This window comes from Ischnura elegans, chromosome 5, assembly GCF_921293095.1.
Source record: "Ischnura elegans chromosome 5, ioIscEleg1.1, whole genome shotgun sequence".
NCBI classification, from domain to species: Eukaryota; Metazoa; Arthropoda; class Insecta; order Odonata; family Coenagrionidae; genus Ischnura; species Ischnura elegans.
The window spans coordinates 48153211-48171750 of record NC_060250.1 but is presented as its reverse complement, the minus strand read 5'-3'; the positions used below and the strand labels follow the sequence as shown (position 1 = coordinate 48171750).

Genomic DNA, 18540 nt, shown 5'->3' with positions numbered 1-18540 from the left:
CCGTTATATTTCGCTGGGGCGACGGAAAACATAGCGTTGGCAAAATACTAGAAAACCTTAGGGATAGATATTCCGTAGTTCATAATTCCAGACTAACGACCATCTACTGTAATTACAATAAATATGTTATAAACAGCGTCGACCAATAAGTCGAATAATAAACGAAAGGTGATAATGCAAATATCTCCGGCGATCTTCGCTGTCTTAATCAATAATAATTACGCATACACGCCGGATTGCCGTATGTTTTAGGTTTCGATGTCTTTCTACGGCAAATTTGAACTAAGAGCGATATCCGCATTTGTAAAGGAGCCATAAATATTACTGAGAGGGCGCAGGGGGAAGCAATAATTAGATTCGCGATGTTTTTAGTTTCATGCTCAACAGCGCGACGTCATTTCAACCTTCCTGTATTCATTTTTGCAACTCATTGAGACGAATAAATAACCTAATTTCATATTGCTCCAATTGGGATTTTCAAAACAAGTCGAAAGACAACTGCGTAAAATCAAGATTAGCGGTCTCTTTGGGGCTGGGATTATGCTGCACAAAATCGAAAAACTGCGTAAAATCAAGAAAAGATGTAAATTTGAAGTTTCACCATTGCAATTCCCTATGCTTTCCGGCCGGACCTGAGTATCGCTGCGTAAAAGCGAGACTTGATGTAAAATCAAAGTTTTACTGTACTCTCATTTTCAACTAAGAGCATAATATGATGAACTAATTCTATCAAAGACATAATGAATCTTTTTTGTACCATGTGTTTGACTTCATTTATGAAATAAGGATATTAATATGGATTGAAATTAAAGGTTTAAAAATCCAAAACTTCAGAGCAGGAAGAAAAATATGAGCAGAACTGATTACTGGCTAGAGGAGTGTTTGGATTACCTGCAGCAGAGCCCAGTCCTCAGCAATGGACCAATCAGCCACCAAATCGTGAGCACCAGGGGGCAGGCCAGAGCCAGGGACAGGCTTCCCAACCACTGAGGGCTGTTTCACACCCACTGGCACCCCCACTGGCACAGATGAGCGGTGCATGCCTCGGAATTTCTGGAGCCGCAAGTCCCGCCTCATCTTCATAATTGCTGGTGTGGGCCGGTCAAACAGGGAGCGGGGCGAGAATATGGAGTCTTCCTTGCGAACTTTCATTGGTCGGCGACCTGTGAAAAAGAAAAAAAAAGGGAGCCTGTTATTACTACTGGAAATCACCATGAAGCATTCTCAAAGAGAAAGGGACAGCCAATGTGAATGGAGGAGGCAAAGTCTCCCATTGGTAGAGAACCATGAAATTTTCAAGATGCGATACTGCAAAATTGGCAAATAAAACGAAATTTTGCCTTTCTTATGAAGTTTGCATGAATTTGCAATAAAATTGCATGTAATAAGTCATAATTGATTAAAGCCTAAGCATTCATTGTTTGATGCTGCTGACGTGCATTCGCTCTGATTCATTACGATTCAAAGGTCAATTGGCACGTTTTGTCTCGCGCATATCGCATTCACATAACATCATGGACCATAGTGCACCATACTGCACTAAAGTCAGAAAGAGTCTGCGACCTCCTACACTCTTTCACCTGCCACTGTGATTTCTTTGTGATTGTCTGTGATTGGCCAGAAGAGTGGGTGGGCCTAGAGAATGTTAAAGGTCACCTGCCATCAGTTGAGAAAAAGGGTATAACACAACTTCAACCATTTCCTTCATTTAGTATTATCAGATATTTTGTACTATTGAAATTATTAAATGATAAGCAAAATGCTTAATAAAATTAGCATTCACAAAACGTGAGCCAAAAAATAATAAAATGCCTAGAAATGTGCCAAAATTGTGACATTAAAATTACACCGCCAAGATTTTCTTCGACACCTAAATCACATGTTTTGAAATGAATTTTAGCTAAAAATAAAACCACTTTCACGGACCTCTAGCCATTGGGCTCCTGTAAGAAAAAAGGTGTTGCCCAGGAAACAGACCAGTGAAGTCCCTAAGAATGCTTCTATGATATATGTACTTGTATGTAACTCAAAGAGTAGCACCAGCACAAAATGTATTATTAGTAAAATTTTTTAAATCTCTTTTTTGTATATTTAATGACCAAAATAAAAGCAAAAACATTGAAGAGGTAGGATACGATAATATTATGACAAGGATAGTACATGAAAGGTTACCAAAGTGCTTTGATGGCAATTGTGCACTTATACCAACATTAACTCCTGAAGGAAGTCTCCCACTTTATACAATCATTATAGATGCAATAAATTAATCGAGTCTTGATAAATAATTTCAAAAAATAGAAAATCATGATTTTGATTAAGCAGCGGATGTGCTCACATGTGTTCTGCATGGAAAATGACAATAGTCGGCCTCGGTGGCGGCGGCGTAACGTTCTCGCCTGCAAAACAAGAGGTCGTGGGTTCGAGTCCCGCCTGGGTAGGTTTCCCCGGTCCAGGGCATGGTCGTTTGTGTACATTTACTTGTTACATTTGTTGAACACCCCAGTGTAAAATGGCCAATAAGAGCTGTGTACGGTGGTTTGAGAATAAAATATAAAATAAAATAAAAATAAAATAAAATGTGCTTACCCTCCCTCTCTGAGCCATGAGAAGCCTCAGCTCTCGCTCGCTTGTGTTCCCGCTTGACATACACCGTTGGCAGCTGTGACTCAGACATAATAGTGTGCTCATAGAGGAAGCCCATTGCAGAGTCAATGTAGACATCACCATCATCTTGAGGGGGAGTCGGAGGACACCACATCTGGAGAGAGAGAGCCAGGGTATAGATCACAAAACCAGCAAATTGGGTTGAATGCCACACAGCTATGTTACTTTTATGAAGTTTACTAGTTTAGGAAGTGTGGTAGCCTAGTTGGTAAAGCCCTTTGCTGCTGAAAAACAGGTTCTGGGTTCAAATTTCATGTGAAGCACCTGGTCCAATCCAAACAAAAGTCCTCAAAGAAAAATGTTGCCCATGAAAAAAACTGCTATCCCTACCATGAAGTAGTAAATACACCTCTGACATAGCTCTTATGCTCACCATCCAAACAAATGTACTGATTTAATCACCGAAAAAGAGTGATTTACATTTTGCTTTGGAGAGAAGTATGGTACACAGTTGGGAGGGAAATTTGGCTGAGGATTTAATGTCTAATTACTGTTTCTTTTTACACTAAACTGAATCAATTTAATTCAGCTGTTGCACCTTCACTGATGTTAACATGGTACTACGTTCATGAGAGTTATGAGGAAGGAGTTGAATTCATGAGTGAAGGTGCCACGTCTGTGTTGACAATAAATTGATTGTACTTCTGCAATTTTTTAATACCAAAAGCTCCTTGTATAAAATGCACTCTTAGAGGTATTTTGTGAGAATTTTTATACTCATTTTTTCATACTCATTCATATTTTCATACATGTATTATACACATCTTGTTTTCTAAGGGCAGCATTTGCCAATGTATTAGTCACATACTATTCAGCCCTTAAAAAAACGACCAATTGAGGGAAGAGCAGGCAAGCACACACTATTGCCTTCATGATGAATTTCAGTAAAAGGATCCATTTGTCTTAAGAATAACATTATAGCCATTGATACTCGCCGACAGCAACATAAAGTGTGAGGAGCTGTACTGTGTTTTTTGTTCAACCATGAATATCTCCTCTTTCCACCAAGTCATGCCAAAATCAGTTGATTTCATTCATTAAAATGTTCCTTCCTTCCTCTTTCTCCTCCCAGTCCTAGTGTGTGGTGGGGTGTGTTAGGACACCAGTCGTTAACAAACAAAAAACATGATTTTCATCATTTTGCTGCAACTTTAAAGTTTTCCACTGATCATAATCTAATTTCCCTGACTTCCAGTCCCAATTTTTATTTCCCTGACTAGTATGAATGCTGAGCACGAAGGCTACACTGCCGAGTTTTAAGAGGAAGGACTTACTTGTGGCCTTATGAGACATTGGATTTTTATGAGGTCAAAAAAGATTCTCTTAAGGTTATTCACAAGACAAACAATATCTTTGAATAATGAGGTGGTGATTTACATAGTGGACTCAAATGAAAGGTCCTACCATAATTCTTAGATTCTACTACACCGAAAAATATCGGGGCAGATGTAAGTTTGCTGAAAATCTTTGGTGACAAGGACTTAGAACCAGAGAAAATTCAAAATTAGAGAATTCTGCCTGCATAGGATTATCTGACTCAGTGATGTCTTTCACCACCCACACACTTTTCACAATGTGGTTTATAAGGTCACTGCATTCTGAAGCATTAAATCTAATAGGCAACTTTGTACACAATCACCTGAATGGCCTCAAAGTTGTTTACACCATCAATGGAATGTACTGTGAAAAATTCATTTGACTTGGTCAGGATTTGGATCCAAATCGAGAGATCCAAATTGACAGCATCAGCATAAATCAGGGGGCTGTATTGTATGGTATGTTCATAGAGCATATTTCCATTTATTAACAGATAATAGTAACTTGTCTGAAATACTGTCGATTTTTTAAAAATAAATTGCATATAAGCGTAACATTTAACTAAGTGGGGCATCCTTAGGATAAATTCTTTACAGGCTGACAACATGAAATGATTTCATAAAGACGTCAATATGCAAACCATGATTTTTCAGAATAGCATAACTCCATGGAGCAGATATTTAAGATGGACAGTATTTATATCCATTTTTTTGAGGCTACTGGATGCTTCTGCTTTGACTTTTTTTACTGCAAATGAATATTACAAATGGTAAAGTAGTACGCTTTCAAGGGAAAAAGTATGGGAGGGCTTTCTTAGTCTGAATGCATAAAAAAAATAGCTGTTGGTAAAGAAAAATATTGAAGAAGGAATTTTATATTTCTTTAACTTAGGATTCCAAAATGACAGGGGAAAGCTACAAGATTCAAATTCCTTTTCTAATATTCAAATTCAAGGTAAACCAAACAGGTGATAGTGCTCTAACAATTTTAAAAGTGAGGACACATCATTCAAATGACTAGAAAATGTTAATCCTTAAAAGAACAAATACATTTGAAAAATCATTACTTCTAAGTCTAAAACCAAAAAAAATACTTACAGGCATTTGCTCTCTGCCATCTTGTGAAACCCAAACCTGCAAGCATATGAAACATGAACGAAATGAGGTTATAATAAATATTTGCTATTAAAATAAAACAAACATGTCTTCCCAGAAAATAAAATTATTTTAAGGTCGGAGCTGAAATTTTGAATTCTTTTGACCCATTACAGTCCTATGTCCCACTTTGGGATAATAATTAAAATTGCAACAAATTATTAGGTTCGACTGTTAAAATTTCCATAAATAACTTGGCAATGCTTTTGGGGTTAGCCAAGTCTTGATGCTAAAATGGCCAATTTTTCTCCTCCCCTGCCTGAGATTTTTCATGTCTCATTGATTTAGGAACCTTGCATATCAATTTATGTCTTCAAGACAAGGAAGAGGTGGAAGGGGAAAGTGGTTGGTGTTAAATATTTCGTATTTTTCTCCTATTTCTCAAAAATGCTGATGGCCACGAATTGCCCATCCACTTTTATAAGTCTCTATTGAAATTAAAGGAGTGTTTAATCATTTCCAGAGCTTCCTAAAAGTGTCTCCTCCTTGTCCTAGGCCAGGAACAATAGTTTTCCATCATCAATTTTGTGCCCTTGAGTGGCATGCACACAAATTCTTGTTTTCATCATTTGACCTTTTTGACCCACACAGACTTCTTCACAAGTTTTAAGTAAATTCTTCCAGAAGAATACCTATTTATTTTTTGACTCATCATCTTGGTAATCTTTACCACCCTGAGCAATAAGAAGTGAAATACAGAAGTCCATCATACAGAAATTATGACCTCAGATTCCGCCACTGGACAAGAAAAGAAAGAAGATCGGAGAAAAATATTCCTTCCATACATAAAATGAAAAGACAGAATATCACAAATGCTACCTAAGTTTAACATTAAAATCATTTTAAAACCCAAAAAGCAAATACATGATATCACCGGGAATTGCAAAAGAAAATTCAGACTAGAAATAAAAACTATGCACTTACTTGAATGCCTAACATGTGTAACAGACTATATGAGTGAAACAGGCCAAATGATAAATCGAGAGTATAAGAGCATAGCATCCCAATATATTTGGGTTACCATGACAAATCAGCAGTTGACAGCAGTCAGGGTCACCATTACAAGAATTATTTTAAATTATTTAATCAGAAGAGAAAGTGTGACACAGATTTTAACATAGGAGCCGCTAAAGACTCAAATAGGTTAATCACTAGGATTAGATTTCCTGAGCAATTGAGAATGGGTATCTTTTAGAGTGCCACAGAGAGCATCAATTTAGAACCCCACTATATTTCCAGGTCCAACAGAAACGATTAAGTAAGAGAGATATTTTGCCGAATGTATAGGTATGGGAATTCATTTTTCCCCGAACAATAAAGGACTTCAACAAATGCCAGGGGGAACTTTGTAGGGGCATTCCCTTATTTATTACCTGTTGGTGTACTAAAATACCTGCCACACTCCTATTGAAGCGGCTTGTAAAGTAGTATGTAGACGTTCTGTCCCTAGCCCATTTTACCCCGGAAATCCTAGAAGGTGTTGCGCATGTTTAGTTTTTCCATGAACTTGACCAACAGAATTTTAAAACCACCCATACCCTGAGAAGAGAAAAACCCACTTCGGCTGGACTAAAATCCGTGACCGCAAGATAAAAAGAGGACTTCACACTTCCGTAACCGGGGCCAAAAAAAATAACTTATTATTGAAAACAATTATGAAACAAGAATTTTAAATAAAACCCTAAAATACAATGGAGTTTATAAATCACTCCAATAATTCCAATAGAGACTTAGGAACAATGAGTAATTCCTGGCCACCACTATCATGGAGAAATGAAGGAATTTTCCTCTCCATCTACCCATCTATTCATAGACATGAAGATATAAGTTGATGGGCTATGTTCCAGAATCCAGCTGACCTGAGGAAATCTCATGCAAGGGAGATGAAACTTAGGATATTTAAAAATCATGATTCTCCTAATCCCGAAAGCATTACCAAGTCCAAACATTGGTTTTCCGTCCAATTCTCTTCCATTTCTCTGGAAGTTTTCTCCCTACCCAAAAAATGGATTTCGTCGGCATTCTTTCCCAACAATACGCACTGAATTTCAAGATTCAGGACACAATTCTTTCTTAGGTTTCATGCACCTATGTGAGTTCTCCCTGAGAGGGAAATTTTATTGGCAAGGAAGTGATCAAAATGAGTTCTAGAATTAATGGAATCCTGAACACAGTCGTTAATGTAAAACATAAAAAAATTATTATTAGCAGAAAGTTGTATCCCATTTTTGAGACACTGCCCAACTAAAAAAGCTTTTTTCAGCAATGCGACAATCATAGCCTAGCCTAAGTGGAAAAATTTATTTCCTTCTGATATTATTCATACAAAAAATTATAAGCATTAACGAATGAAGTTGACTCACTCAGCTGTTTTTTTCATTGCCATATATTCCAATTTCAAATGTATAAATTTCTGAATTCAGCATTTACAGCCTAAATTATAGTTAAAATTATCAAGTTCATTTCAGCAAATAATTTACTATGCTACCCTACTTCATTCATTTAAGGAGTTAACGAAGTTATGATTATATCCATGATATTAATATTTTCTGAAATTGAAGATGCATTCCAAAGTTACATTATTCCCATACGTTCAAAACATTTATGTTGATGAAATGTTGGAAAACAGTATTCTTACCAATATGAACTACATTATCACAAAATTTTTGCAAATACAAAGTGAGGTCATGCACCAGACCTAAAGGGCATACTAACGCATGACGAATGGAGGATTATTTGAGGATAGCTAATGGAGGATTTTCATTGGTTAAGCAAACTTCGAAGGTTGATCGGTGTAAGAGGTGATGAAGTGTAAATTTAAAGAAGAAATTGATACAGTCATTACTATTTCTGAAGTATTGGAGAGGAAATGAAGCTACCATATACCATTAATGCTCTTTACTGCTATGATTATTGATTATCCTTAATAACATGAGCATTGCATACAAGAACAAGAGAGAGAGAGCACTAGCTGGAAGTGCGCGGGCGGAGGTGACGGAATTGGGAGTATCAAGCAATATGATGACAAAAGGAAAGAAGAGCTGAGAGTGAGGGAAATGGCCCTTGGTACTAGAATTAATGCCTAGTTCACCATGAGCAAAAAAAAAATGCGACGTTCATGTAGGGTTAAGGTATAATCTCTAGAGATATTCTCATATTGCTATTACTGAATTTTTTCCCCAGTAAGTCTACTTAGCCATTTTGTCAGTGATCAGCTGTATAAGCCACGGCTGTCATTCCCTCCGTAGGGTAAATACCCTTGCTAGGACCAATTTTCATGAGACAGTTTTCAGAAAATCCTCATTCAACAGAGGTGATTGTTACACTGAGAAAATTAGTTGTATTATGCAGCCAAAACCAGAAGATGATGTGCTTTCTAAGAGGGGAGAAATCTCAGTAGCATAACTCCCTTGTCCCTTAGGTTTACCAAGGAATGGACAAGAGAAGCATCTCCATGAGTGCAGCACCATAGATATTGAGCTTTCTTTTGTTAAAGGGAGACATTAGTATGGGAAAAATACTGTTAAAAAGGGTCCGACAGGGGTACGAGAATTACCCCTCAATGCAATCCAAGTCTAAGAATGTGATAAATAGCAACCCTTGAAAAACAGGTTGGGATGCCATGCCATCATCCAGATTGAAAACAAGTGGATGTAGAGAGAATGAGAGTTTCTCTACTCATTTTGGAATTGCTGAGGATCATGAGAGCAATTTATATGAAAGCACCCAATTAGATGGAGGGAGGTAGGTGATGAAGATGAAGTAGCCTGCTGAATTGAATGTCCTGGCACTTTAACAGTAGCAGAGCCCAGGAAGAAGCACCATGTGAAGCAATTTTGGGAATATATTCGTACAGCATGAATTGTAATGAACAGGGTATAAGATTACTCCATGTTATAGGCTACTACTGCCCATCTACTTCAGCTTGATGATAAACCCAAAGCTAATCAGTGCCCATAAGGTTCTCCATCTGAATGCACCAATCTTAGTTGAAGAGTGGCCGTCTAAGCCTGCAGAATATTTTCCATGATGAATTGCCAAATTAACCAAATGTGATTACTGCCTTAGCAACAGAACAAATATCCCACAGAATTAAATTTCAGGATTTAGGACCTTTAACTATTCCATAATTATAATTCCATGATATTAAGACAGTTCAATTCATGTGAAAACTGCTAATTGTACAATCAGAAACTAAATTAGACAAGAAAAATGATTTCTTTGATGTTTCTAACTTGTACTAAATTTGTTAACCTCTGAAATTTTGGTTCTGTGAACTTGAAAATAACCAGAGTACACTCAATATATACATGAAGAAACGAAGAAACCACAATAAATGTACACATTGATGCAAATGATGAGTACTTAATAGTGAAAATATGAAAGGAAAATGATTATTGCTTTTACTAAGGCTTCGGTTATCGCATTGCTGAAATATAGCAGTTACATGAGGCAAATATCCTAAAATTGAAATTTCAATCTTTTTGCTGTAAACACTTGTATATTTTCTTTAAACTTATTCCTCAACTTAAATAAGAATTACTAACTTAATTTCTATTTCTTAGATTAATCTTCATAAATATATAAAATTATGGCCCATAGTGGGTTAAAAGACAGGTCATGGTGACCCCTTGCTCGCTGTGCATGTTTATATCTTGGTCGTCTCCAAGTTTGGAATGGCAAGGCAACGGCAGGGTTTTGGTGCCACAGATGTGATCGTCCTGAGTGCGGCAGATGGCCGTCTCAACCAAATTCTATCCCGAGCAAACATTTGGAAGATGACTAGCCTGTGCCATACCAAACTAGTTTGGACAGCCAAATTAAATACAAGCAAGCACAATGAGCTAAGTTTGACACCAAAACGCAGCTCAACCTTTTCACACACTTGGAAACGTACCAAGAAATAAAAATGCATTAATAAGCAAGGAAAAAGGTTTATTTCCTTATTGAAACCATTCCGCCTACCTCACCTCTATCACAAGACAAAAATAGAGGTGGATATCATTTTAACAATGGTTTTGTCTCTAATTAGGTCACACACAATGTGGCCATTTCAATCATTCAAATCCACAATCATACAAACACACATTCCATATATATATATATAATATATTACACTCTTTGAAAATATGGAAAAACCGAATTCCAAATTTAACGCTCACAGCTAGGTTTCACCAATTTGCAACAGCCCAGCTCATTCGCCATTTGGGCAGCACAGTTCATCGAGCACACATCACGCATAAAAAAACACAACTCAATCACGCAACAGGACCATTACCCTCCACAGCCCCCTCAGATCTACGTTTCATCCTTAAAATGCCTGGTTTTGAACCACTAGAAGATATCTTCTCCACCCCAAAACTTGAGATGACAGACTCCAAATAACTCTCCTTGACTTCGGACACCTCCAATGTGTCCTCTACGCTACTAGAAGCTCTCCTCCGACCATACAATTTTAAGTGCTTTGACTTTATCACTATTTTAGGAATTCGAGGCATGCTTTGAGAGTCTTCACGGGAAGGATATGCCGCAAGGGGAGAAGGCGAAGAGTTGGATTCTGCTTTTGCCTCGTCTGACCTGCGAGGTCGGCCCCTCCGAACGCTGCCCCTACCCCCCCTCCATCCCCTCCTCCCTCGCCGAGGGGTTGCCCCATCTGGTGTGCTGTTGGCAGATGCTAAAGAGGCATCTGGGGAGGCAATCTCACCCTCTGGCAATGATGACTGAGACACTTCCAGGGATTTGTTGCCTCCCCTCGCGGGGGACACTGGTTTCACACCTGGCAGTATTGGGCTCACATCCAGCGTCCACAGATTGATCCTGACTGTCCCACGAGATCGCGTCCTTGGAGTATCCCGACTCACATGGTTTTGCTGCCAAGACGATGAGTTGGGCCAATCACAACCATTTTTCAAGTCCCCCTCCTCACCTCCCTCTCCCCCACCACTCGAGGGACCACTCGACGATCCACTCTCCCCTTCCTCCTCCCCCTCCTCCTCGCTGCCCTCACTTGAATCATTGTCATTCGTACCACCCTCCCCCTCTACCTTCCCCCTGCTGCCTCCCCGACCCCGCCGGCCCCCTCTCCCACGACCCCTTGCCCCCCTAGCTCTCTTAATGACCTGATTGTCAGCATCTTCACGTGAGAAGGTGATCATCTCGTCGTCCGTTGAGCACGCTCTCCTCTCCTCTTCCTCCTGCAGCGCACGCAGCCTTCCCAGCTCCCATTCCCTCTTCTGCTGCTCTATCTCAGCCTCCGCTGCTGCCAACTGCTCGGCTGACCATGCATCTGACTCCTCCAAGTACTTCATTGCGTACCTTTCCAGGGGTGTGAGCTGAAAAGCAAATAGGAACCATTATAACCAACAACTATCATCACTATACCTTGCAAGGACATGTGAAAATTAATAATTCACCATGAAAGTTAAACTTAGGTACTCTGGATTTCAATAAAATATGAATTAAATGCATTCTCTGCAATATGCTACAGGAGTTGCAATATGCTACACAATCAAAGAAGGGTGCAAAATGAAATTGTCCACCATTAATTATGGCACAATTTGTACAAGAAATATGGATACTATTTCTTCTCCCCTAACAACTGACTGGTTTCTTCTGATAAGCATATATCACAATGCTTCACAGATGTTTAAAAAGATCACAATTAAAACATTTCCCAAACTCAAGTCATCACTCGACTGAAATAGTAAGTATAATAATAGTAAGTAGATAATATATAGTAGGTAGAATAAATATAGACTCAGGCCAGCACAAGCACAGCAAAATCTGCACTAAATGGGGCACCACCAATTGCCAGTTAAACTAGCTCACTAAAAATCCTACTGTACTGTGGGGCCCATGAATAAATATTGCTTGGTATGGCCCGAGCTTACCTCAACCATGAACAAAGTCAGAATCCCCAAGAATGAATTTCAACTTGCAGCTAATTAATCATAAAAACACAATTTGTGGTACAGTTGTGATCATCAATTGCAACCTTACTGCTCAGATGTAAATAGTCATCAGTTTGAGAGGAGCCCCCAAGAATTTCCTGAAGGCTCACCCAAATTAAAAAAAAAAACAATTCAAGCAAATGCATCCAAACTACTAATAGTCACTTTCTATCATCAGAATGCACACTCTTTTACTGACTGTAACACCAGATAAGATGAGTTAAGGTTTAACTTCAAACTGGTTCAAAAGAAAAGGATTACTTGAAAGCCAATGAAATGAAAGAAAATATTTATTTCACTTATCCTCAAACTTTTAGAACTGGATATGGATAGAAATATCCACAACACTCACCTGTGATATTATATTTTGAATTTCCATTTCCGCCTTGCTCATTTCCTCCCTCTGCTCTGGCTGTACTGCCACTCCCTCTTCCAATGGAATGCTCTCGTCAAATTCGGCAAGATCAGCTGCAGCCTCAGCCTTAGCTGTGCGGGCAGCCTGCACATCTGTTTCATCTTCGGCTGCTGCCAATGCTGACTCCAATGCACCCAGGGCAATCTTTTCATCCTTCCCACCATGCTGAAATGATAGGAATGGAATTACAGAAAAGCCACATCACTCAACTCCCCAACAACAATGCTCTCTTGTTGATTCATCATACACAAAAAAAACAGAAAGAGGTAAAACTTAAACTCTTGAAATAAGCAGTGGTAAAATTTTCAAAAATTTACAGAATAAAAGAACTACACAATTATTCATTACACATGTTTGGGATTTGATAAAAATGCGAGAATTTTTATGACGACAGCAATGAATCAGAATGAATTTTAAAACATCAATTAATTAGTTATGCACAATTAGCACAAGACATTATGGGCACCTAAGCTTCCAGGCTCAATTTGCAGGAGAGAATTTTTGCCACTAGACTTAAAAATTAGGGGGGGGGGGGGGGGGGCTATACTCATTGAGAAAATTGCCAAGTTAACCAAACTAGTAACACATACATATAGCATAGATAAATTTACACACATATTTAGATGAATTTAAAAGAGATGTATTGATCTTTAAAAGAATTTCATTACAGTCACCTTCAGAAAATTCATCGAAACTTTAAAGTGTAGGGAGGAGAAAATCAACTGATTATTTATAACCAAATGATTAGGATCCCTATCATTCAAAGTTGTATGAAGGTCTAGTAACAAAGGTAATATACTCAAAATAACAAACGCCAATGCATAGCAACCAAAACTTGATCCTTATTTAATTTAATAACCAAAAAGGAAAATGACAAAAGAAAGAGGAGATCAAGAAAAACTGATCATCACCAAGTGATAAGGGAAATTACACAATTGACTGCAAGGACAATGGAGTCTTTTTGGAGAGGCTGATATTCTGAAATACACAGCACTTCCTGCTGCCTTTCAATAATTTCACATCACACTGCATGGAAATGATTAATCAAGAGAAAAGTTTTCACACATTACTTACGCTTAAGTCTTCCTTGGCATCTAGTTGAAGCTTCTTCTCTTTGAGACCATCTCTTTCAAGAACCTCTGCCATTCTCTTGTTAGCATCATTTTCAGCAACATCAACATTAAATAGATCTTGGATTGTAGTCTGAAAATAATTATGATGCCATTATCACATTTCCAGACTTGCTACATATCTCGAAACTGAAAAACAGGCAAAAAGGTAGCACAGAGGTAAAACTTACACTCTTGAAATAAGCTGTGGTAAAATTGCCCCCTTCAATGGCCAAATCACCCAACATTCTCTTCTGATTGGCTTTCTTCAGAATGTTCTCCTCCACAGTCATCTCGCTCACTAGCCTGTAAAGTACAAAGAGATAATGCAGCATTTTTATTTAATGCCTTCCAAGTATATTTTCATATCCTGCTAACTAGGGATCCTGATGAGCTGCTAATTGCTAAAACTCGAAAATAAAACAAAATACAGTAAACCCCGTATTTGCATTATTGAAATTTAAGTTTTTCCACAAATTTAAAGTTTTTTTCTGGGTCTCATCAAATTTCCTATCTCTTCAACATAAGAAGAACCCTGTATATACGCCACGTTTTTTTCGTCTTCCTGCCATGTGCATCACGATGTGCCAACTAAAAAAATAATTTGCCTACCAAAACAATTCATCTTGCATATCAGCCCTTAAAAGCTGTCTCTTGGATTCCTTTCGCACATTTGTATTTAAAAATACAAGAGAGAGAGAGAGACGTAATGAGAACTATTTTTGGGAAGAATTTGAATATGGTGGGACACAACGCCACTTGCATGAAAAAAGTGAACTACTCGTTCTCTGCCTGCGGCGAAAAGATTCACGATATGAAAGTAGGTGTTTTGAACTATCCAGCTATGTAATGATTATAATGTAAGAACTCCTGATGGATTGTTGACAATAATGATGTAGTCTATAATTTGATATGATGCAGTTTGAAAGGAAACCAGAGGTGATGAAACGTCATAAATGCCGGAACTATAAAACTTGACCGACAACTGGGATCTTTTGTGCTGACTTCATTCAACAGTTGCGTAGCAACTATGGGTTAATTAAATACTTAAAAAACTTGAACTATCCCCATTCAAATCACTTTCAAAAATTATGAAGTTGCACAGCAGTTTGTACTGGTTGTTCGGCGAGGAGTAGTTCAGATGCTCGTGTTTTGCCAAGTTACCCTCAATTAGTACGGGAAATAGAATTTATCCAACTTGAAAATGGAAATTCAAGGTGAAAAACGAACATTTTTAATTGAGGACAAAATGAAAATTTTAGAGCTACCTAGTTGATTTTCAAACCGGAACCCGCATCAATGCAATCTGGCGAAGTAACTCGAATGTTGAGACTGACAATCCGATCTGATTGCCAGCCTCAACATTCAATACCATGGTGAAAAATCGCGATGCCATTGTAAAACATGCAAACTAGTGCACACATTTATCAAAAGAGAGAAAATATGTGAAGAATTCCAGGTAAGAAGAATTAGAACGAATTCTAAAAGAGTGGTTTATAGGAGCAAGATCATCAAATGTCCCTGTGAATGGTGTCATCTAAAGGCCTGTTTACATAGTCCATTAACATGTACGAGTTAATGTATAAATTTATGAACACGAAAATGCTCCGTGTATTCACCCAACTTGTGCGAATGCATGAACAGAAAATAGAACCTGTTCTAATTTGGTTCATGCATTCATAGTCAGATTTAGTGGGGGGGCAGGTGCCCCTCCCCCCCAGATGCTTAAAAAATAGACTAAATTTGAATACAGTTATCATAGGCGGATCTAGGCGGGGGCACAGGGGCACGTGCCCCCCAGTCCTTTTAAAAAATATGCAAGATTTTTAATACACCACCACGTGCCCCCCAGTCCTTTTAAAAAATATGCAAGATTTTTAATACGGTCCCGTTATCATTGAGTTCGTTTAGTATTAGGTGGTATCCTTGTGCCCCCCCAGAACAAAATCCTGGATCCACCCGACAGCCATCATTATGTTCGCTTTGTTTTGTGTTTACGGAGGCTCAATCACTTAACTCAATAATAATAACTTTGATTAAAAAAATTAAGAGAATTTCATGAAGTCACGGTTATATCTTGTTTTTCATCTCAATTAAGACAAGATTGTTTGCCTCTCAGCCCCTCTGTGATCCCAGAAAAAAATCATGGATCTGCCCCTGCATGCATTCGTACATGTCCTGTTCCAGTCCACAAAAATCATTCAGGCAAACTGCATTAACTCGTATGCAGGGGCGGATCCAGGATTTTTTTCTGGGAGGGGCACAAGCAAGGCCGTATCCAGGATTTTGTTCTGGGTGGGGCACAACGATACCTCGTAATACAAAACGAACGCAATCATAATGGGACCTTATTAAAAATCTTGCATATTTTTGAGGGTCTGGGGGGGGCACGTGCCCCCGTGCCCCCCCCCTGGATCCGCCTATGCTCGTATGTGTAAATGTACCGTGTAAACAGGCCCAAAGGCCCTTGAGAAAAAGTATTTCCCAACAAGATTGGGAATAAAGATTTCATGGCATCTATAATGGTTGGTTGGATAGATTCAAAAATAGGTAGTCTTGTATACAAGACGGCGAGTGGTGGCAGGAAAGATGTTAACATAGAGACGGCAACTCAGTGGAAAGAATCTGAATTGATTAGACTTCTGGAAGGTTACAGCCCAAAAGATATGTTCGATGCAGACGAAACAGGATTATTTTTGATTTTTGCTGCCAGCAAAAACACTGTGCTTCAGAGGAGAGCAATGTTATGGAATAATGCTTAGTGAACAATTACAAAATTAACATTTCCAAAGCCAGTACGTGAGTAAAATGAAAATTCTCTATTTCCCACCAATTGAATTTTCCCACAATTTACACTTTTTTTCATGGGTCCCTAGAAAAGTGTAAATAAGGGGTTTTACTGTGTATGAATTCATTACCACCACAAAATAGCAACTAAATATTTAGTGAATTAATCCAGGGAAATATTTATAGTCTTATAGCATAACATACTATCAATAGTTGCTAACAAATCCAGATTGAAAAAAAACTTTAGCTTCAACAGTTAGCAACTTGGCACAATATACGAATAAGACTACTGGTTAGATTGTAAAAACAAAATAAAAAATGTTAAGGTGCACACTACCTTTGACCTATACATGAAAGAGAAAGAATGAATTCAGCTTCATGAAGGCAATGAATAAGTGCCCATCAGACAAACTTACCTATAAATATGGACATCTCTCGTCTGACCAATTCGATGGCACCGATCTTGAGCTTGCGCATCCATTGTAGGATTCCAGTCACTATCATAAAAAATGACTGTATCAGCTCCAGTAAGATTTACTCCAATACCACCAGAACGAGTGGATAAAATGAAGACAAAAATCCTCTTGTCAGCATTGAAACGCTCCATTAACAGCTGAAAAATAACAATCATTGAACTTAGTAATTCTATTCTCTCTTTCTTCATAAAATTATGCCACATTCATCACTGACAGAATCCAGAGTAGTGTACTTTTCAAGAGACATTGCGCGACACACTCTTGCAGCAGACTGAGCGCACACATTCTCTGAATGCACAACCACCAATTCAGTAGAGCACTCCTGGAAAAGGTGGCTCTAAGTAACAACAAGCAAATTCTGTGACAAAATACACATGATACATCATATTACAGGCACTATGTGCTATGGTGACTCATGAAAGGTAAAACAATCGCATCTATGTACAAAATAGTAGATATGTATGGCACGTGCAAAATGCCATCGTATCCTGATGACACCATATTGAATCATGCCAATTTCTTCTAGCACCACTGCAAAAGTGAAACCACTAGGAAAGTGATCCACCGATTTTATGATGCATTTCATTTACGTAGCTTAAATATTGGATCTGCAATCCCACGACAATACAGACATTGAAAAAATGCAATAATTTATTTCCAATACAAAAATTTCCACAAGCCAAAATTAAGGAAATAATATTTATAAGCATTTTAAAATATAAATTCAAGCTTTAATTCAACACACAAAATACAAACAGTTCAACAATTTAAAATCAGAGAATTTAGACGAATGAAATGCTGCAATAAAGAATACACCCCCACTTGGCACCTGAGATGTGAACCTACTGAGTTTGATAATGGAAATTGTGTCACACAGTCAAGAGTTGGGCTGGGCTTACATTAAAACATTGATTATTTGTTTTAACTTATTGAGATGGCTAATGGGATAGTAAGTAGACATAAATCACACACAAATCAGTCTCTTAATGGTAATTTTTCCCAGAACTACTATTTTCTGTAAAATGGTGCATGCCAATTCACTTACACCATGATCATATGGCAGCTATATGAACCTATGAAGAAATTTTTCTCTCCACTTGATGAGAATGTAAATATCTCAACATCCAAGGTGATCCCATTCCTGGATCCAATCTGATGCTGGAATAGGAATTTGTTTTTCCTTTGGAAAATAAAGGACTTTTATAAAGGCTGGGTGGGACTTGGTAAGCTCAACTCCGTTCTCATGTTTTGTTAACAATTGATGTTCTTGAGGCAGCTTGCTGGGTAGAATGCACATGTTGATGAATACGTTAAAACAAGATATCAATGTTTTAATGTAAGCCCAGCCCAATTCACAATTGCATGACACAATTTCCATAATTGAAAACCTGATCCTGCTCAAATGTGTCTCATTGTCTAGAAGCCAACTCACATATTCTTACACATATTATTCTTACACGTATTTTCAGTAGACAAGCTAGGAATGCCCTTCTATTGGTTCTAGGAGTAAAATGAGTTTCTACAAAATATTTCTCATACCCCACATTCAGTCTGAGAGAGCTACCTGAAATTCTCAGCCTGAGAAAGCTAACCCCAGTAGCAGAATATCGCTCAATACCCAATTCTGGTAGCTAGTTTGAAGCTAGCCAAACGGGAGGCTCAAATTGG

The 18540-nt window shown here is 38.1% G+C and overlaps 1 protein-coding gene across 7 annotated transcripts in view; it reads right to left on the bottom strand.

Annotated features, from left to right (window-relative positions):
• The window catches only part of LOC124158843 (helicase domino), a 126197-nt gene that overhangs the window by 43341 nt on the left and 64316 nt on the right, over nt 1-18540 (bottom strand). For all 7 annotated transcript variants that reach the window (XM_046534211.1, XM_046534209.1, XM_046534212.1 and 4 more), the window contains 8 exons: nt 16813-17009; nt 13801-13915; nt 13575-13703; nt 12438-12665; nt 11255-11467; nt 5079-5114; nt 2587-2758; nt 892-1163 (listed from right to left, as the gene is read on the bottom strand). In XM_046534211.1, coding sequence (XP_046390167.1) covers nt 892-1163; nt 2587-2758; nt 5079-5114; nt 11255-11467; nt 12438-12665; nt 13575-13703; nt 13801-13915; nt 16813-17009 — 1362 coding nt within the window. The remainder of the gene's footprint in view (nt 1-891; nt 1164-2586; nt 2759-5078; nt 5115-11254; nt 11468-12437; nt 12666-13574; nt 13704-13800; nt 13916-16812; nt 17010-18540) is intronic.